We start from the raw sequence: 21,848 nt of genomic DNA on the forward strand, positions 1-21,848 counted from the left end.
TTGAATGTATTTCAGGTTTTCTGTCAGAAGGGGTTTGGATTTAGGAAAATCAACTTTAGACATCAACTACTTTAGATTCTCCTCCCTACCCTCTTGTTTAAGTGAAGCTATATATAAACTTTGGTGGGATTAAACATAGGTTTTGTTTGTATTTTTAACATATTGGAAGAAAGGAGGCATGGGGTTTGGGGTTATGCTACTTTATTCCTTGTTAATAATGGATGAAAAAATCTGGTGTATCAACACAGCCATCTAAGAGTGTTTGTGTTAAAATCTGAAGGCTATTATTCAATTTATAGAGATCCCAGATAACTGAAGGCCCTCAAAGAGCACTTCTTTTTGAATTAACAGCATATTTAAAAGCATGCTAAGTCTGTGTAGTTGACTATTGATATTGAAGGGCTAAGAGAGCACTTAACTACTATTATGTATTCAAGAGAGAAGCTGTAGAGGCTCTCTTTAAATTCCCTAGTCAGAAGGGACAATGGAAGCTAACATACACTATTACTGCACAACAGGAACCTTTTATTAGGTGTTTCTGATCCATTTCTGTGCGACATTTTGAAATAATCCATCACAGAACAATATTTCAGACCAGAACAAAAAATAGTGCTATTTCTGTCTGAAAATGACAATATTAAATTACACTTTTAGAACAGCAAACCAAGAGAGGACATAGATTGCTTATGAGAATCCTTGATACTCTTGGAAATCTCCTGATTTGTTCATGAGAGGTGCAGCTTTACAGTTTTCTTCATTGAGCACCAAAGTGTTTAGGAATAATAGCTGTTGCAAGAGGAACAAAGGAAAAGAGTGATCAGAATGATCAGAGCTGACTCAGGGAGAACTTGGTATCGTCCAGCCAGTCTGGGAAGAAAAGAAAAACTAAAAAACAATCACTGAATTCAATAAAGAATGGGGATTTTTTTTAGATTTAGATTTAGATTAGGCTCTTAAAATAACAGTTTATAATAATGTAGGCAAAATGAGACTCAAATAGCTTTGTTTTTCAATCACTTTCTCCTGTGGCTTTGTTTGTATTTCTTTATTTGTAAATAGTATTAAAGAATGGATGAACTGGTACTTAGCTGTGAGAGGCAGTAAGAAGCTCCTTTTGGTAATACAATTAAAAAAATATGTGTAAAGAGCAGCTGATTTACCTGGAAAGCTGAGAGTACAACGGATTAGAGTAATGGAATCATCACTAAATCTCCTTGTGTGTAGTAAATTACTTAGTTCCTGTATTGCAAACACTCATTTTAGCCGCCTGTGCACTAAACCCCAGTGCAGCCCAGCCCTGGATATTGAGTTGGTTAATTCCTGCCACTGAAAATGCTTCTGTTTCTCCTCATTGGGGAGACAGCAGCTGGATGCTGTGAGAGCTCAGCACCGCTGTCCCTTCCCTGTCACATTCACATTTTCTGAAAAATCTCTTCACCCAGGATTTTTCTCCTGGGAAGCTGAGAAGCCTCAGAGAAAAAGGAAAACAATATGATCTCATTTGTTTCTCCTGTGTTTTGCTGCTTTGGAATGTGTTTGGAGATTGTTTATCCAACAGGTGATTGTTTCATTGGTTTCATATGAGTTGTTTTGACTTATTGGCCAAACAGGGTCAAGGTGTGTCAGGGCTCTGGAGAGAGTCACAAGCTTTCATTATTATCTTTTTAGCCTTCTGTAAGTATCCTTTCTGTATTCTTTAGTATAGTGTAGTATAGTATTCTTCAATATAATATAGTATTATAAATAATAAACTGGCCTTCTGAGAACATGGAGTCATCCCTTCTTTCATCATCCCTTCCTTCACTGGGGCACCCCACAAATACAATACTTCCCAGGAAAGTATTGTAAGCTCTCCCAAGAGCTTTCTGTGAAGCTGTGCTTCCTTGGGATTCCTGGAGTGAGAAGAACGTTGCCCCCCATGTCTCACTTTGTTGTGACCCAGGGCAAACCCCCAATAATCAACGTCTGTCCTCTTCTTTTTTTCTTTTTTTTGTAATTTCCCCCAAAATTCTTGGAGAGTAAATGCCAGCACTGAAAATTGGAAACTTTTCATCTATGAGCCAAGGTACTCATGCCCTGTGTATGGTGAGGTGGTGCATTGTAGGCTCGGGTGCTGTGCAATGGTATAGAAACTTTAAACCATTGCCAGGAAAGCTTTCTAGAAGTTTCATCCGGTTCCTGTGACAGGAGAGAGCTGGGCCCATAACTGAGGCCTTGGACCATTGTTAATTTTATACCAACAGCATAATTTCAGTTAATGATACATGTTGGTTTTTTTTTCCTGCAGAAAATGTTATTTAAATTTATACTTCCTCAAACAATACCATGAGACATTCCAGCTAATTGTGTAAATTCTTTTCAACTAATTGTAAATTTGTATTTCTGAGCTTCCTGTAGTGCTGGCTACAGAGTGGTCCCAGTTAAAAGTTATTTTTAACAGCAGGGGATTAAAAATCCTTTATCATTTAGTGGGTGACTCCACATGTAGATCCTTGATCTTACTTCTTGGCTCTTTGAGGATTGGAGAAATACTGTGACTTTTTTTAGCTGTTTTACATGAGGCAGTGAGTACTCTGCAGCGCCACAAGTACCTCTTGGTATTTCTGTAGATTAGTTTATCTGCATCATGTAAATAACTGTACACAAAAAAACTTATTTTTGAAAGTATAAAAAAAAATGAGGGGAAATGCATTTAGTCAGAGATCTTGAAACCACTGGGAACTGAATTTTAAGTATTCTAAAAATATTAATGACTGCACATCACTTTTTTCCACAGTCCTGCATATTTTTAGAGTAATTATTTCTCAAAATAACTGTGGTGCTTCAGCAAAGGACCTCATCAAACAGCATGTTCTTAAGCATGGGCTGGAGGAGCAAACAGTGGAGGAAGGGAAGGATGAGTGGGAATAGTCTTTGATCTTGGGACATCTGGTTTTGTCCGTGCTGCCAGGCAGCATTCCAGGGTGTCTGCAATGCCCCTGCCCCCAGGCTGGTCCCCTCAGTGTCCCCTCTGCCCCTGCTCCCTCAAAACGTTATCTTAAAATCCGCTTTCTTAAAAAAAAAAACAAAACCCAAAATCCAAATCCTTTATTTCATCACAATAGAATTTAGTGTTCTTGAGGAAAAATAATACTTTTTTTTCCCCCATTGGAGAATTTATGGATTGTTTCTGTGTTCTGAGATTTATCCAAGATCTTACTGTAAATAATTCAGTCTTCCCTCAGTTGTATGAATTGCTATTGAAATACTTTTAAGACCAAAATTAGATGCAGAAGAAATGATCTTTTCTTACTAAAGTAGATTAAAAAGTTCCATATTTTTTTCTAACAAAATCTAATAATAATGTTTTAGTTATCAGTATTAATATTATGTACAAATTCAAAGGCAGATTGTCAAAATATAATTAGAAGGCTCTGTGCAAGAAATTAAATACACTCTAGTAGCAGAGATGAAAAAAGCATCTGTTTTGAAGTACTTTAATTAGAAATTAGATGACTGGAGTATGGAAAATAGGATTTGTATGAGATGAAATCAGAAAATATATAAGATTATTAGCTACAAAGAGTAGGAAAATACCTATGGAGCATGGAGGAAGCCAAGTGTTACCTAGGATTTATTATGAATAATATAAATAAATTGTAACCTTTGACTTGTAAAAATATTTTGCTCTGTTTTCTAGACATAGTTGAAGTCATTATAGTGATTCTTAAAGCCTAATGGAAATGAGTGATTTTCCTCATGTGTTTCTCTCAGCTGGATCAATGCTTCTGGGTCTTCAGCTCACTTTCATTTGCAGGCTTCTGCAGTAGCTTGGGTTTTGAAGCATCTGTGGTGTTAAATTCTCCCATATTCCAATGTCCCCATTCCTGGCGTCAAACAAGTGTGTGGATAGGGCCTACTTATTTATTTGTTTTATCTTTAACCTAAAAATCCTGCTTGTAGTAAGGATCTCAATAGCTGCATGTTCATTTGCCAGCTTCCACACAAGAGCTGAAGGCTGAGAGAGATATCAATACAGTCAATGGTGTGTTGTCTTAAGGGGGAAAATGAGCTTGTTTTACATTTTATCTTTTATATTATTTGTGGATGGCTGGAAAAAAGCAAGCATCTCTAAATCCTATTAGTTAAGGGTGTGTTATTGTCTGGGAAGGTCGGAAGCATAGTAATTAATGAGATTTCCAGTAGTCACAGTCTTAGTTAAACTGCATAATTACAAGAATTATTTCATTACTCTTCTGTATTTCCAATATTTCTCCTTCAAGTGACAGCTGCAAGCAACAAACAAAGAAATGGTTAATGGCAGAAATTTTTCAAAAATATATTTTGAGAGAACTCTGGCCCACTGAATGGAAGTTGATAATTGCTCCTGTAATACTGTGGAAAATGTGCCTACCATTTGTACTTAATCCTGTCCGTCCAAACACATTGGACTCAACTCAGTGCAATCCATTGCATGTCAGTGCACAATAAAGTTTCACAAATCTCCAGAAAGATTTGATGGGTTGGAATTGTGTGATTCACAAATCCTGACAGCTTGAGGCATGTCAGTGTATGTGTGTGTGTGCATACAGATATATGCACATATGTCTGCAAAACCAGATGTCTCATATCCCACTTTTCTTGGGCGGTTGTGTTCCAGAACTGAAGAAGTTTCTTTCCTGGTTTGAAAGTACAATGTTCAATGTACTCTAATCAATCTCTATTCAGTTAAGACTGCTAAAGTATAATTTTAAGAAAACCTGACATGTTTTATATAAGTTTATTTAAAAGAAAAAAAAATAACCTTAAACTTGTGTCATTTGTAAAAAATGAGCATTGCAAAAGTGTTGGTTTAAATGGATTTGTTATTTTTTTTACTTTTATTCCTTGGGAAAAAGAAAGTTTTGTTTTGTCTGATTTTGTTCTTAATCCTCAACCCAGTTTATTTACTGGAAAGTAATATATTTGCACAAATATATTTGTGCATTCTTAACAAAAACTGCTGAATTTAGATGTGCCCGCGATCACTCAGTGACAGTGGGAGCGATGGAACCCAGGTCATTCCTGGCCTGGTGTCTATGCTGGGAATGCTGCACGTGATTTTCCTGCTGTGTTGGCTCCAGGAGCCTCATTCCAGCCAGGGGGCTGAGGGCCAGGGTGGGCAGGGTGGTTTGGGGCAGCGCTTTTGGGAGAAGCAGGGTGACAGGGAGAGAGAGCAGCGGGGCCCGCGGGATAACGGCGGCGTTGGCGCTTGGGGCGTGTCAGTGTTCTGCTTTTCCAATGTCAAACTGGGTTTGTTTGGGCTCTTGCTGCTTTGAAATCAAAGGACAAAAAGCGCCCCTGGTTCAGTGCGCCGCTCCGGTTTGTGACTTGATTTGTGTTTTGGGGTGAAAACTGAGGTTTAGTTGAAGTGTTCCAAAACCAGATACCACTCTCTCTCTCTTTCTTGTAGGCAGGGTGCTGCTGTGCCAGGCAAACCAGGAGGGATCTCCCGTGTACAGTGCCCCCAGTTCACTAGTATACACATCCACAAGTAAGCTAGTGTTATGGCTCGTTTCTTGTTCTGTTTTTTTGTGACAAAAGCACATTAATGTGAATTAAGCCCCCTAAAAATGTCAACTTTCCCAACAGCTCTTGTTAAGGTAAATGTGGTGTTTATAAACATATGTAAGTCATGTCAACAGATAATTCAGTGTTTTCAGTTGCATCTTTATTCTCAAAGTATATTTTATTTAAAAAAAAAAGGAAAAAAGAAAAGAAATTGCCTATATTGCAATATTGTGTAGAAATGATCAAAAGTTCTATGATAACAGTGACAGTTTTTGCAATCCAGTACTGTTGTGTGCCATGCATTTTGTGTAGTAGATGTTGTGTTTCTTCTGTCCTGCTCAAAGCTGTGTTTTAATGCACAAAACATCTGTTGCCATGCCACCATTTGATTGGGTCAGAAATTAGGTATGAAGTCTTTTTTTTTACAAAAGGAACAGCCTGTATGAAAGGGGGTATTTTGAGCCATAAAAATGCCCCAGTAAGAACAGAGACAAGCTGACATGATGGATGCTGCCATCAGCCATTTTTCTGTACAAAACATTGGAGCAGAGATGTGTCCTCTGAAATTTTGAGCAGAGACCTCTTTTGAGAGTGTTTTAGACTGGATTGTTGGTACCACTGATGCTCATTCTGGCCTCTACTGGGGTGAGAAACCTGGAGCTGAATGCTGGAGCAGTAACTGCTGCTTGCAGCAGCCCTGGCTCTGTGCTCATTGTAAAGAAAACACAAGATCTGATTTAACAGCAATATCAGATATGCTCCTTATACAGATTGTATTCAATCCAGAATGCAATTCTATTCTCTTAGAGCTTATCTAGACTACTAAAATAATTATTTTTTAAATTAAATCCAGGAATTAGGACAAAATAGTTCCATGGTGATCATCTCTACAGTCATGTAATTCTTTTATGTCAAACATTATCAATGGCATCCCTAGAGCTGCTGCTTTTCCAGGATTCATATGGGATCCCCTTTAAATGAGGAGTCTGGAGCCTACAAATGCATAGTGAACTCACCAAATGCATCAAGTGTTTTCAATTGCAAATTAAATTGTCAGTTAAGTCTGCATTTTCTTCCAGATGCTCCAAGAATATTTTCTAATATGTCACCTTTCTCTAGCAGTGGGGATTTTTTACTTCTTGTAGTAACACAGACATATGAAATATTTACAGTTTAAATTAATGCTCCCTTTTGGACATTTTTAGTGCACTCCTCCTTTTTGACTGACAGTTTTTTTTCCTGGAAATGATCCAAATATTTCACTTATCTCACAATTAAGAGCTTCCTTTAGAGAAGAGGGGGCAGTGTTTGTTATAATTTTCTGAAAATTGGTCTTCTTTGAAAGCTTTTCATAAGTTTACCCTGTTGCTCCTATTGTCTCACTGAGTTGTACCCCAGGAATTTTATTTCTGGAATTGCTGTTTCCATCAGATGATATTTCCACTAATATTGATTCCCCAAAGAGACACTGTGAGCAAGCTGAGCTCTGGAGTTCACTGTATCCATTATGTCTCCTGAGTCAGTCCTGTTGAAAAATCTTATTTTGCAGTGGTGCTTCTTGAGTAATGATAGCCTAACAAACACCTGTTTGTTTTCAATTATGCCAAATACATAAATAAACAAGCTTTGCCTATCTGTCTCCCACTGGGCAATGTGTAATACACAGTTTCATAACAGGCATTGCTGGTAGCCCTTGCAGTAGAAATTATTACACTTTTGTTGAATCTGTGTGTTGGCAAGTCATGATTTTTCCTTTATTATGTATAGAATTTCCTCTTGCCAAAATGCAGTTTCCCCTACAGGGTCACAACTCCTAATAACACAAAATTACTACAATTACTGCATATTGTAATTAGGTTTTTATTTCTCCTTATTACAAAACTTTCAATAAAGATGTAAAATAGCTTCATTTCTATAGGAAATTCCACTAGAAGTGAATAGAAATGAAGGTTGACTTTTGTCTCATTTCTTTTATTAGTTTAAAGATCTTCTATATTCCATTTCTGTGCACATTTGTAATATTGTAATTATAACTGATAAGTCAACATTAGTGTCTAGGAGATGAATACTTGTACTATTATCATTCTATGTAGACAACAATATTGCAGCCTTCCTTTTTGAATAATTTGTTAATCATTTATTCTGTTACTGCTGATATTGTAACTGTGATATTTTATAACCACTTACAATGTAAGAATTAAGAGGTTTTCAATTTGTAATTGTTTTAACAGAAGGGAAAGAGTCTGCTGGGATTTTTCTAAATCCATCTAAGATACTTGAATTTCACAGAGTGTTAATGGCATTTAGGAGTTTTCTGATATTTGGAAGAGGATAGTCCCCATTTTTCAAAGTATTGTCTAACTTGACTGTTCATCTTTTGCTCCTGAGTTACAAGGCATGAAGGACTGCAACATGGTTGGAAGATGTGTTTTTCTTCATTTGGCTAGCTTGGTTTCTCACTGAACTTCTTAGTTTGTAATTGTACTGGCCACTGGTAGCCCCTGATGGCTCTGAGCACTTTTACCCACTGGCTCTCCAGAAAGCAGACTGCAATTCTTGGAGCTGCTCTTTCCCTTCTGATATTTTATTTCTCCAGGATATATTTTAGGTGTCACACTATACATTTCCCAGCACAATGATTAGTTACACCTCTGAATATGTCAGTAGATGGAAACATGGCTCTGCTTCCTTCCATCACTTCTGGCCCTTCACATAATACGGAAAGAAATGAGCTGTTTCTTCTGCAAGCAGTGGAACAAATCAGCAGCAATAGTCTCTCATGCCTCATCTGTTCTCTTATGCTGAAGGAGAAGATGGGACCTGGATCAGTTTTTCATTTGCACACCTATTGTTGGAATAGATAATTTTTCACGTAGAAAGCAGAGTTTCAGCATGCCAGTGTGTTCCCATCCCTGGGTGGGGTGGGTCCTGTGACAACCACGGCCAGGAAATCCAGGCAGGAAACCTTGGTTGCTGTAGATTTCCACAGGACTGAATCTCCAGGGCAGAACTGATAGAACAGATTTCAGCTAAATCCTTCATCATTATAATTCAGGATGCAGACAAGTATTGAAAGGAGTTCTATCCAGCCAGGAATGATTGGACCTTACCAAATCCCAGTGAGTCAGCACTCATTGAAATCTTCCTAGAGGCCCAGAATACCTCCCTGAAAAGAAATGAAACAGGTTGGCTGCTCAGAACTGACAGTCTCTTTTGACCCTCACTTCTTGAGTTACTTCCACAAAGCATTTTAAAATCCTGAAGGAATTTGTATCTTCTGGTAAAGAAGAAATGTGTCAAGGGTAGTTTTGGAACTTTTCTGAATTTAAGCCACACGTGAGTAGGATCCATGAGAAAATTAAGGCCCTGCTGGACAAAAGGAAGATTCAAAAGAAGAAAAAAAATCTGTCCTTGAATGTTTGTATGACTGTTCTGCCAAGGACAGTAACACAGCTGGGTATGTATGGTTCAAAAAGGCAAAAATACAAATCTGAATTTATTGCAAGAGCTTCTAAAAACCATCTTATGCATATTTTCCCCATTTTTTCTATAATGTAGAAGTGCCTGAAAATGTGAATGAAGTAGGAGCTCATGAGAGCCAAAGCATGGGCAAGAAGGAAGATACAAAGTTGTAAAGTTACTGTAAACTGTAAAGTTGTTCAAGTTGGAAGAACCTGGTTGCACCAGAGCACCTCTAAGGACGGAGACTCCACAATTTCAGGGGTTCATCTGTTCCAATGACTGAATGTCCTGGCAGTGGAAACCTCTCTGGTTTTTTGTCCCTCTTCTTCCCAGAGTGTGCCTGGCTCTGTCTCCCAATAATGTCCCTGTCCTTTGTGTCAGGGCATGGAAGAAGAGATGCATTTCCAGTAGAAATCCTCGTGGTCTGGACTGGCTCCCAGCACTCCTGGGCTCACCCAGCCCTTGCTGCGCATCCCATCCAGCTGTGCATCCCATCCCTCAGGAATGTCCAGTTGTGCCTACCCAGGCCCTGTGGAGGGCAATGGGAGAGATACGGAATTTAAAATTAAAAGGGAAAGTCAAAGGAAGCTAAATATTTTTTACTCTCGAAATCAGCACTTTGATCTCTGAAACTTTTAGACTTTATTTTAGCTCCAAGTAAGCATTAAGGTACTCGAGTTATTGAGTGTGTAGCTACTAGTGGATTTTTCTGAGCATACATTGAAGGGATGGTTCACTATTAACTACATGGGTAGCTCACATATATGGTAACATATTTTAAGTTTCTCCATGCTTTTGCTCAGAATGATGTGCAGATGAACATCTCCATTTCCCAAATGTTTAGCATGCCCATAAAAGAGAATTTTGCCTTGACTTCAATGAGTACATTTTAAACTGAAGTAAATTTTGGCTTAGATTTCCTAAATGTTAGAGTTGTTTCATCTTCAGTAAGCCTGCTTATCAGCTCCCAAATAAATCTTTCATACTGCAGTCAAATGATAGAATTAAAAGAAGGAAAATATAAAAATGCAAAATCCAATATTAATTCATTTTATTTTATCATACTCAAGGGCAAATGAAGTTGATGGCCCATTTTTTAATTGATATATTGATTACAGTTTTGGAAGAAGTGGTGGTGGAATTCAGCAGAAATGATTGAGGTGGTACAAATGCTTATAAATCTGTCCCACATTGTTCGTGTTCTTTAATTGTAATTGTCTGATAAAACTTCCATCAGTTTCTGTAATTAACCTAATGGTCTAAATGAATTTCCAGATCACTGGTTATTCATTTCAATATAGAAAATGCCATTACACTGAGTTTAATTAATACTAAGTAAGTTCACAGTCCATTGTACCATTAGAATAGAATTTTATTATTTTAACTGTTTAAATTATGAATATTATTTCCTCTCATCTTGTTTGTCCCATTTATGAACTTGAGTGTTCATTTTATATTCATACTAAAATAACATGAACCCCTTATAATTAAAATATTTAAAACCCAATGCTCTTCAAGCTCACATCCTCAAAATACCAGTGTAGATGAGGTTTTTTTATTTATTGTTTCAACTATTTTTAAACAGAATTCAGTCCGTGCCAAGCTCATAATCCCATGATATGCCCTAGAACATCTTATTTATCTTGATATTCCTTTCACAGAAGTACATATGACAGATAAGCACTCACCAGAGAATACTTCTGCTTTGCGTCAGACAGATATTAAAACAATAAACTATGTTGCCCTGGGATTTTAGTTTATGAGCGACCAGGAAACAACAAGGCAAAGATGAGATGTTTTTGAAAGGTGGGAAGGCAGTTCTTTCAGAAAATTCCCTGGAAACCTTTGGTCCTGTAATATTTTTGACAGGAAGTATTTTAAATGCTAAAGTTTTGGGGGTTTTTTTAAAGCAAAAGAAAACACTTCTTTCTGTCAGAGCAGACCAAGAAGTGTCCCAAAATTAACCCAATATTCCTACTCTTCTGTGCATTATATGATAGGAGAGTAGGAAAATCTATGGCACAAGCAGAAAGTAATAATTGCATGGTTTTTTTTTTTTTTTTTTTTTGATTTTTTTTTCCCTATTGAAAATATTAGCGCTTACATATAGCAAACATATGGTCCTAGTTTTAAAAAGATTATTTTTTCCTTTGGGTGTTTTGTTTTAATTCATAGATGGAGGATGGTTCAGGATCTTGCTTTTAGAATAAACAGGGAAAGTCATAAATATACATTTTATATTTATAAAGAGCACATCCAACTGTAGGATTTAGTGTGTTTGCGGACTCATTGTGCTACAGAAATGAAAATTAAGTCAAGCTTGTATATGCAGTATGTCCTTGCTTTTAGAAATAGGTTACTTGGCTTAGGAATATTAGTAAACCACCTAAAAAATGCTGCATGGAACTATTTTCATCTTGCTTGTTTCAGTGAAGACATTGCAGGTTTTGTTTTCCTGTGGCGTTACTAATGGATTGAAGGAAGACCTTTGACATTTCTATTATGTTCTGGGATATTTTCAATACCAAGAAAATTACACAGGGAAAATAGAAATTTTCAAAAGGTGATTCAAAGTGTGTTTCTGTGCCAAATCATTAGTGGAAGCATTTGGTTTGGAGACTTTGATTCTGTTGATTTTGTCATGTTTAATCTGTTGCACACGTGTAATTACCTGAAAATTATATTGTAATGATGGCAGTTTGCTGCCACTCCAAGCAGGTGAAGGGTAGATGCTGCTGGCACTGGGTGTATCCTTATCTGGGTTTTGTGTGTCAGTCATGACTGACCTCATTCAATACAAATGGACATATATTGCAATGACATCAGTGATTCATTTGCTCTGATTTTATTGTTGTAGTTTTTCTTCATGTAACTGTTTGGCAGGATTGCCATTTTGAATTAGAATATGGGTCAGGAGCAGTTTAAAAAATGAGTATTCATGTGGTATAAATAATTTGCCAGTGCTTCAGTATTTCTGAATTGAATGTAGAAAGGTTCTGCAAACTAAATTTTTAATTGGTCTGTTTTCTCTTGAGCTAAATTGGAATGAGAAGTCAGTTCATCACGTATAAAATATATATCAGTGCATTGTATTTACACCTTGCTGGTTTTGTCTGCTCCTTATTGCTTCGTAGGAAACAGGCAGAGCACCCCTGCAAAGGAGGCTGTGATTGGGCCATTAATTAACCAAATTAACCATTGCAGGGCTGCAGTTTCTGACTGAGGGTACAAAAATCCTGCCAAGGGGAAATGTGCATACATGTGAGAGGAGCAATCCCATATATGATTTCCAGGCTACAAAAACCTTATTATTGAACATTTAGGGGTCAAACTATCTTTTGGTGTGCTTCCTGAACTAATTGCCTTTATTTATAAAGAGAATCACTCAGGAGTAACCAGGAAAAATGTACCAATTGCCCTTTCCTTTCATGTGTTGAATACAGTGGCTTTTTGAAAGCTCAAATAAAGAGGATACCAATAGTAAGTAGGAAGGGAATGGCTTTCCATAATTCCCTCCCTGATGTACAGAGGTGTGGAGAAATGTTGATATCATCTCATGTTGAAACGTCTTTAGAAGGTTTTTGTACTCTGTTCTGTCCCATTGTGTTGGGCCTTGCTTTGATGCAGGACAACTCCATTGATTTTCAAGAAAGTTAAAAATAGTACAAAATTTTAAAAATAAGTAAAACTGTATTCATATGCATAGCGTTACATTCTTGACTTAAGTATCATCCTGTTTTTAACTGTAAAGTGAACCTCTTTGGTTTTTGTTTTGTTTTGGTTGGTTGGTTTTGTGTTTGTTTGTTTTGGGGGTTTTTGTTTGGTTTTTTCTTTGCTTTTTCATTTTGAAAATTTTTTTTGGTAGCGTTGCCTGAAATTCGTCCTACAGCATTTTTGGTGTTCTGTATTGTCTTTCTGCAACTATTTTCAGAATAACTCTCATTTTAGCTCCTGTCTATTCATATTTTAAATTATTACTTACTTATAAGTCATCACTAAAAAAAATTGTGTTTGTCCAAAACCTGTAAATGTGGCTTACATTTCACTCCCACAAATGTGTTTTTTGGGCCTTGCTGTTTGCTGTCATTCTTCTGTTGGTCTGTTTTGTGCTGGAGCAGTGTGTCTGAACTAGCAGGCTTAGGAATTCTGGAAAGAGAGACACATCCTGAATTGTGTCACTGACTTTTTTTTCCACTTATACACAACCCTCCGCATGGGCTGTAAATTGTGGAGAATATCTTTGTCCTTTAGTTCAAATAATAAAATCTGGGTGTGTCCAAGGACAGCTGGGAGCTCAGGTGCCTTTCCTTGGTGTTCTGCTGCTGGTGGCAGCACTGGTGACTAACCTGTGATTTAGGACAAGAGGACTGTTTGGATTTCCTCTTCTCAGAATCAGCTAAATAGTGATAATTGCATGTATTAATTGTATTTGTTATGTATATTATGTTTACATAGTGAGAATTACATTCAGTGTTATCTTGCATCATGTTCTGTGATGCAATTGTACATCAGAGCCCTTTGAGCCCAGTCCTGGGTGCCACCTTCCCTGGCTCTGCATCCTCTCTGCTGGTGTCACTCATTTTTAGTGCCAGACCCACGGTGTTGCCTGTATATCTTAAATCATCCTGTCTCTCAGATAGCAAACTCTTAATTTTGTGCTTTTCAGCTTAGCCTGTAAGATTTGGTTTCAAATAAAGGCACACCTTAGTGTCACTCTATTTTGTGATGCTTGTTATTGAATCACGGCTCTTGGAACTGTTCTGTGTACAGCAAAATTCAACCTGAACTTCACAGATAATAAGTGCCTTTTAGGAAATAACATTTTTAATATCAGTATAACTTTTCAGGTGCAATTCTTTGTTTTGACAATTTTTCCTTTATGGTTTGGATTAGGTTAACAGCTGGGTTTTTCCTCTATTACTTTCTGCCTAAATTGTTCCCAATGCATTCTGACAGTGTTCTTTTTACAGTTTAATAATTCTATTGAGCTTTAGGAATCCTTGTGTCATCTAAACAGTATTTCTTGTCACTATATAATTGACTTTCATAAACATTCAAATTACTAAATTTTGTATAGCAGTTCTACTCTTCATCCAGCTTTCCACAACCGTGGCCTTTTTCCTTTGTCTTGGAGTGGTGCTTTGTTAGACACAGGGGGTTTCTTCCATTTGCTTGAAACTCAGAGCTGTCCGATAACTGGGAACACCAGACAAGATATTGATCACTTTGATCATCTATATTTGAAGATTGTTCTTTAATTTAAGATCAAATGTGTCTTCTCTGATCTCTACTGTTTCTTTTCCTTTATGGCCTGGGTGCTTTTTTACCTCCTGAGCTTTTCCTTCTGTTTTAGTTGTTTCCTTTGTGAAAAGCCAACTGTTCTTTGTACCTCATCTATTTGTAATTTCAGCTATGCAGTACTCTCATTTTCTCATTTTGATTTTAAGTACATCATAAGTAATTTCACCACCAGTGATAGCTTTTTTTTTAAACTTAAAGGTGTAGGTTGGTGTCATCACATAGCTTTACAAAAAGAATTCTTAATCATCTTACCTGTTCTTTTGTATCCCTTCATGTCCTCCTTTTTCTTCTGCTTGTTCTTGGAAACCCCTTTGATGTCTTAGGTTGATATCAGGTGGTTGTGTATGCAATCCAGTTAAAGAAGGGTGAGGTGTAAGGGAATTTCTGATAACCACAGAATCACCAAATGGCCAATGCTGTGTGGCTGATGTTGGAAGGAACCCTGGAGAACATATTGTCCACCCCTGCTCCAGCAGCAAAGCCTGGAGCAGGCTCTCCAGCACCACACTCCAACAGCCTGGGAACATCTCCAGGGATGGAGATCCTACTGGGATCCCTCTGGGCAGCTGTGCCAATGACCAGCCACCCTCAGCTGGAAAAAACTTAGGCAGGAAGATGAGAGAGTTTCCAGGTTTGGGCATCAAAGTTTGGCTATAACCTATAAATTAATGGCATGTCATGCTAGGCATATACAGAGAAACCAATAGTGGATTGTTTATTGGTACATGACAGGAGATGGAACAAAAAAAGTAGCTCCATCTAGACTTGAAATAATTACAAGGAAGTCAGTATATCAAAGTCTTGAAATAATAGATTAATTAGATCTGAAAACAACTTCAAGATAAGGAGATGAAAAGTTTTGTTCGAACAGTTAAGGGTCTTCCCATAATTTAACATAGGAATAAATAGTAGATTGCTTTTTACTGAAATATTTAGTTTATGGGGTTTTTGTGTGCATTTGATTATGGTTTGGTATGGAAAATTCTAAAAATCTGATTCTTCCCACGTCTGAGGCTGAAATACTTGAAAAGGGTGTTTTAAAGCAGTTTTCTGTCCCCTTTCTAGAAATATTTGCATGTATCTCAGTATAAAAAGTTTCACCACATTTATGTGAAATTTTGTGCTAATTTGGATTTGACAGGAAACTTAATGCAGTAGTGTTGTGTAAAGGGATTCAATTACAGTGTGCAGTGTTTTGTAAGTAACTGTCTTGCATAAAAAAGTTAATTAATCAGAGCTGTGTCAATTTCCTTGTGCCATGTCAATTTGCAGCAAGGTAATTAATCACTAATCGCCCAGCGTGCAGCAAACTAAGGGACAATCCATGAGTCATTTGTTGTTATTTTTTTCCAAATAAATGGCACACAGAGCCATGAAGAAACACATCTTGCCTTTCATAATATTTTTATCGACAGTTTTGCATGTTGTAATAGACTGCAGCAACAAGCAGCTGTAGTTCAATGGAATATGAATATTAAAGAAACAAATGAGAGCAGATTTATAGGCCATTGCTTTTCTGTTATGTCAGTTTTGAGATTACACTGAGCAAATGAACAGTGAAAAATTACTCTTCCATGTGGAGAATGGTGATTAGACTTGTACATTAATTAGAGATTTTTGTTTTCCTTTTTAATGCATTTCAAATGAGAATGTCCTATAAGTAGGGGTTTCTCCAAAATACAGATTTATTCATTCCTAAACAACAGTGTATAATACTGGCATGTATTTTTTTACAATCGTAAGGAAATAATTGGTCTGTAATTCAAAGTATGGTTCAAAAAATAAATGGCTTGTGAGAGAAAGAAATAGAAGTGACCAGTTGTGAGTGTGTTCGATATATATGGGAAATTTCCTTTGAATGCAGTTAATTCACAACTAGATCCCAGGAAAAATCATCTCACAACAGTGACAGAAGAAATGTATTTTCAGCCTGTAATTTTAAACACTGTGAACTTTCTAAAGAAGATTTTTACCCTGAATTTGAAGTATGTGTAAATACATATATTTATATATAATTTAAATGCCTTTTCATGTTAAATCTGTATTAACAGAGCTTACATTTTGCTTGCAGTGTGCTTTGGTCTGTGTATTTAAATGCACAAATCCTCTTTAGCACAGTGTTTATAATTCATTCAAAGAATGCCACTTAATAATACTTATTACTATTACAGTGAAGGGAGAACACAGCACACATTGGGATAAACTGCTGATTCCATTCCTAAAATCTCAGATAATATCATATAGATTATTCTGCTTAGCCTTTCTCAGCATGCCACCCATTATATCTCTTTGTTTTTAATTTATTGTGTTTCCTCAACGGGGATCCTCCTGAACTATGGGAATGATGTAAATGTGTCTCCCTGTCTCTCTAGCAGTTAAACTGTGCCGCAGTAAATTAGCGATAAACCGATTCAAACACGACGGAACATTAAAATTCTTCACCATAAAACATTTGCAAACTCTTGGTGGCAGATGACCCGCTACTCTGTGCAGAGGAGGAGAGATTAGGAGTGATGAGAGGTAGATCTGCTCATCCATTTTGATGGCACACCTTTCTTGGGGCATATGGCACCCTCATACAAATTCAAACCGCAGCACAAATGTGAAGAATAATTGCCCATTAAAGTGGCTGTATATTTTTATGGCTTTGATACAAAATCTGCCCCCTGTTGTCTTTTGCATCTGCTGCTCTTTCATCTATCCCAAAGCTTTTAAACTTTAATATGCAGTGTATAACCCTTAAGTATTTTTTTCCAGGTTATATTCCTCTTCTTGGGAACTCAGGCTTTTCATTGTTCCTTCAGTCTTTGTTTTCCCAGACCTGCACTGAGATATGGTGCCAACAATGTGCACCTCCCTGTCGTGTTCATTTAATAAGAGATTAGTAAAACAAATGCTTATATTACATCTTCAGGGAAAAATTAAGATTTGATTAAATTTCATCTGTGAACTCAAAGATTAAGTTTTTCTTCCTTATGCTCATATTTGCTTTTTCTATAAAATCATTAGTTATCTAAATTTTGCTGATACACTACTATGAATCCCATTAATTCCAAAGGCCTTTCTATTTGATTAAATGTGGCAATTTTCTGGCCATATTTCATGTTTGAGGTCTAAACTGAAGTTCACTGAAGTGACAATGATTCCATGTTTACAAAGTGTAAGAAGAAAAAACTTTTTAGACAAGATTAATTGTAATAATACATTTTAAAATAGTATCCCCCTAAGTATAAAAATAGAACAAAGAAGTTTAAAGAAGAAATCTTACCAGCATAATGTTATTAAAACAATTTCATTTAGGCTGTAGTAGATGATGTGTATGATTTTGGATAATTATATTAAGCAAAGCCAAGGATTTCCACAGCATATTATTTATACTCTAATTTTTTTAACTTGAAAAATTTAAATTGCTGCGTGACTGCAGGGACTGAGTTTTGTGCTTTTAGTCTCATTCATATTTGAACAGCAGAATGAATATCTATAGAATGGATGGGGCCATTAGGTGAAAATGTAAATTGTTTTCGATGGCTTGATGTTTGATTATGTATTGTCCTTAGAAAAGTCTTTCTTTTTATAACCTCGTGTTATCACCTCCTATCATCAACATGCATTTGGAGAAATCTGCCTTTTCTCAGTCACAGATCAGAAGAATTCCAGTCATCAAATTACTTTGATGAATTTAAGCTACTTTTGCTTAGAAGTGGGCTCAGATGCTTCCCTGCTGAGAGTCAAACACATTTTCAACCCCTTTATAATAGCATTTTCACTGACTGGGTTTCAGCAGCTTGGCACTGAGGCACTAAGGAAGGTTGACCTACAAACTGTAAGTCATTAAAACCTCTACCCCTCCTGGCTACTATCTTCATTACTTTTGGGACTGGTTAATAGCATTTAATGCTTCCTGATAGGACAGCCCTTTTCATAAAGTTCTTTTTATGAAGTCCATTCTTCAGTTGTGTTCTAATGCTGCCACTTCTGCTGGTTATTTTGGGGTGAGGATATTAAAAATTTGGTAGCAAAATAAATTCTGTGGTTATTACATATTCCTACCCATCTGATTTCTCAGCTGGGCTGAAGGAGCATTATGGGATTTTTTTCTGAACTCAAATCCAGGGCAACAAAACCTGTTGATTATTTTACCTGCAATCTCAATCTCTAATATTACTACCTGCCAATAAAAAGTGTGTTTTCAGATACTCTGATTTTCAGATGGACCCAAATCAGTTTTTGGGATGGATATCATTCTGTTATGAATAAACTCAACTGTTGACCTCACTTGATTGTAAGGCCTTGCAACGCCACTCTTAGTCCCATCTTTAGTTTCCATCATGTCTGATTCTCTTCCTGACAGAACTATACCTCACTACTCTGCCTTCCACTAATCGTATCTTAAGTTTTTTAGTGCTTTGCTTTACTTTAGACATTTCATGCTCTGTGACTTTATTAAGAGAGCAATGTAAGGCAAGCGTAGCAAAACAATTACATTACTTCAAGCTTCTCATTCAAACTCATCCTTTCAATTGCAGATCCTTTGAAAATGATTCAAAAATCACAATCTTGTCTTAGCATTTCCCATGACTGCTGAACCTTCCTTACAGGTCTTGGATTTGGTAAATTCTTATCGACTAAGTGACTCTCCCTGCTATTTCTGTTTTCTTCCTTTTTCTTTTTTTATTAAGAGAATGCCTTCTTTCTCATAAAAATATAATTTAATAAAAGTTATTTTTGACTCATTTGTTGGTGGGGCACTCTGCTTTCCCAGTGGCATTTATTTCTGGAAAGCATTCACTGTCAAGGATTTGAGGTCAATGACCCTCCTTGTAATTCTTTCCAAGGTGCGACTGTCATGAAGAATAAAGAGAATTTAGGATAAATGCTCAATTGTTGCAAAATATGTATCTTAATATGTCTGTGTGAAAGCTGGTTGAATGGTACAATTCAAAGGAAAAAATGTTCACAAACCACGCTGGGGGTTCATTGTTTCTCTGAGGCATTTCCTCAGTGTCTCCCAACAATTCCATTGGTTTTAATTATTGCTTAGGACCCTAAAAGAACAACTGCTGTAAATATTGCCAAACGTAGATGTTCATTACAAAGAATTAATTACTGGAATAGAGCTCTGGGCAGGACTTCCAGACCACGTCTTCCAAGCCCACAATGGTGTTACATACATTGCTGGAGCTTAGGCTGTTTTTGAGTTTGCTGGATTTTCTCTATCACTTCTATTCTTGTTGTGAAAGTGTGTTTTCTATCAATATTTAGAAAACTACAGATGCAAGTGAAGAAATTTTAAGGTTGCCTTCATGATTTTTTTCTTTTATTTTTGGTAATTGCCATTTAGGTCAGTGAAATGTCTCTTGATTTTGACAGTTTAAGAGTGTCCCTAAAGGTTAACCTTGATCATTTAACATGTCCACCATTTCAGATATCAATTTTTCCTGGTCATTCTCTCAAATCCATTTCCATTCATTTGCTTAAGCAAACTCTTCTGAGCACTGGTTTGTTTCTTTTTATTTAGTTGCCTTTTTTTTTTTTTTTTTTTTTTTAAGACACAAATTAACAATCAGTTTATTGGAGAAACTTACTTCTAGCAATGCCTGTTAGCTGGAAAGGAGTGATTTTTCCAAGACAGGCATACTGCAGCTGAACATCACTCTTACACAAAGATAACTGCCCTGGATTAGGTCAGTTCTCCATCCAGTCCTCCACCTGTAACTGGAAAGGAGCAAAAGCTGGACAAAGAAAGAAAAGAAAACTTGTTAGACTGGAGGGAGTGTAGGTCTGTAGTTCTTTGAACATTATGTAAAACTGTATTTTGCATTTTCCTCTGCAGATTGTATTAGTTTTTATACAAGGCTGTATACTTGGAAAGGAAAAGGACAGAAGTTACATGGTTTTAGCAGCAGATCATAACTCTGTCATTACTCTGTTTACCTGGTCAATACTCAGTCTTGTTGAATATGCAAAAGTACTTACAGCATCCAAATTTCACATAGATGATGTATATGTTGTTTTTCCTTAAAATAAATGTTTTCCAGTACAATTCCTTTAAGAATTCTTAAATGCAGTTGCTTGCAAAGTTATCAACAGAATATCCAGTTCTGCAAGTTCATCTTTATGATTTTGACACATTCCTTTTATATTCCATATAGAATATGGTATTTGCACTTTCTAAGACATATCTAATTTATTTGCATTGCCATAAGGTTGTTTTATGTTGTATCACAGGCATGTAAATCTTTGCAGAATTACTGTGTAACCTTTTTGTCAAAGAGAAGGACCTAGCAAAGCCCCAGAGCCACAGCAGTAAGGCAGTAATAGAGAAATCACCATAATTACAGTATTTACCTTCACATGTTCAGCAAGCAAGGCCTAAAAGTTGTGAATTTTTTCATTGTCTTATTTCAAATTCAAGGCTTCTTTTAAAATTTTATGCTAAGTGAGGGTTGAAATCAATATTTCAGATGTGAAAATCATTATACAACTGTATTTCTATTTGCTTGCTTTTTATTAGGGCTTTGCTAAGCAATATTTGTTTCATTTTTTTATTTACATACTGAAAAAAAAATTAAACATAGTGAAGTACATTTGATGTAACCTGATGCCAACAGAGCTGGATTTGATTTTATCTGTCTCACTGATTGATTCATTCATACCTGTTCTAAAATTGACATGCAATATATGTACAAAGGAGAAATGAGGTAATGAAGCACTGCTTAAAAATTGGCAGAGAAGTGGGAAGTTTTTTTTTTGTTTGTTTGTTTTGGAGTTTGTTTTTTGTTTTTTTTTTCAATTAAAAAATTATCAAGAGAGAACTTTTACAAAAGGAAAACCTCTAATACTGTATTACTGTTCAATTTCTGATTAAAATATTTTAAGTCTCACATGGAATGGTAATTAATGTTCACAGATCCAATGACAATACAAATATGTCTGAATTAATTTTTTTGTTGTATGGTTAAGTTATTTCTATTTGGTCTGAATATTATGGGGATTCAAAGGTGTTCCTAAGGTATACAACTGTTTCCTTTGAAGGACTGAAACTTACTGTTATGTACATGGTGCAAAAATGAGAAAAGAGAGGAAAAACTCTTTGATTTATTACACAGTTAAGAGCTGGTTAATAATCCAACTCTTGAACAACAGCAAAGCTCTGTTCAATTGGCAATATCACTGGATAATTTAAATGACTTGAGGTCACCTAAGTCTCTAATGTCTCACCCCTACTCAAAACAGGGCTGACTTTAGAAGACAGATCCAATAATGTGATGCAGATATCTCTGACATTATAAATTTGAGCCTGAACTTGGACCTCGGGAGTCTCCTGGTAGTAGTGTTGGCTGAACCAGTCAACACCCTTTTCATTAGTGTCTTCTGAGAAACTCAGAGCCATAAATGACGCTGCCATCCAAATTCCCAGTTTGCCGCCTGCTCTTTGCACGCAGAGATTTGTGTGAAAAGCTGAGCTAAAACACTTTGGCGACTCCCTTGTCCAGCTACAGGCAAGCTTTTACACCATCACAACTCCAGAATTGCTCCAGAATGTGGACACTGTA

The 21,848-nt window shown here is 36.5% G+C and overlaps 1 protein-coding gene across 50 annotated transcripts in view; it reads left to right on the forward strand.

Annotated features, from left to right (window-relative positions):
• Positions 1-21,848, forward strand: part of RBFOX1 (RNA binding fox-1 homolog 1) — a 1,139,646-nt gene that overhangs the window by 1,069,666 nt on the left and 48,132 nt on the right. For 43 of the 50 annotated variants that reach the window (XM_064390362.1, XM_064390361.1, XM_064390359.1 and 40 more), the window contains one exon: positions 5,432-5,512. The exons of the other annotated variants lie outside the window; for them this stretch is intronic. In XM_064390362.1, the coding sequence (XP_064246432.1) occupies positions 5,432-5,512 (81 nt within the window). The remainder of the gene's footprint in view (positions 1-5,431; positions 5,513-21,848) is intronic. 50 annotated transcript variants of the gene reach the window in all.

The sequence above is a fragment of the Passer domesticus genome, chromosome 15 (genome assembly GCF_036417665.1).
Source record: "Passer domesticus isolate bPasDom1 chromosome 15, bPasDom1.hap1, whole genome shotgun sequence".
Classification (NCBI taxonomy): domain Eukaryota; kingdom Metazoa; phylum Chordata; class Aves; order Passeriformes; family Passeridae; genus Passer; species Passer domesticus.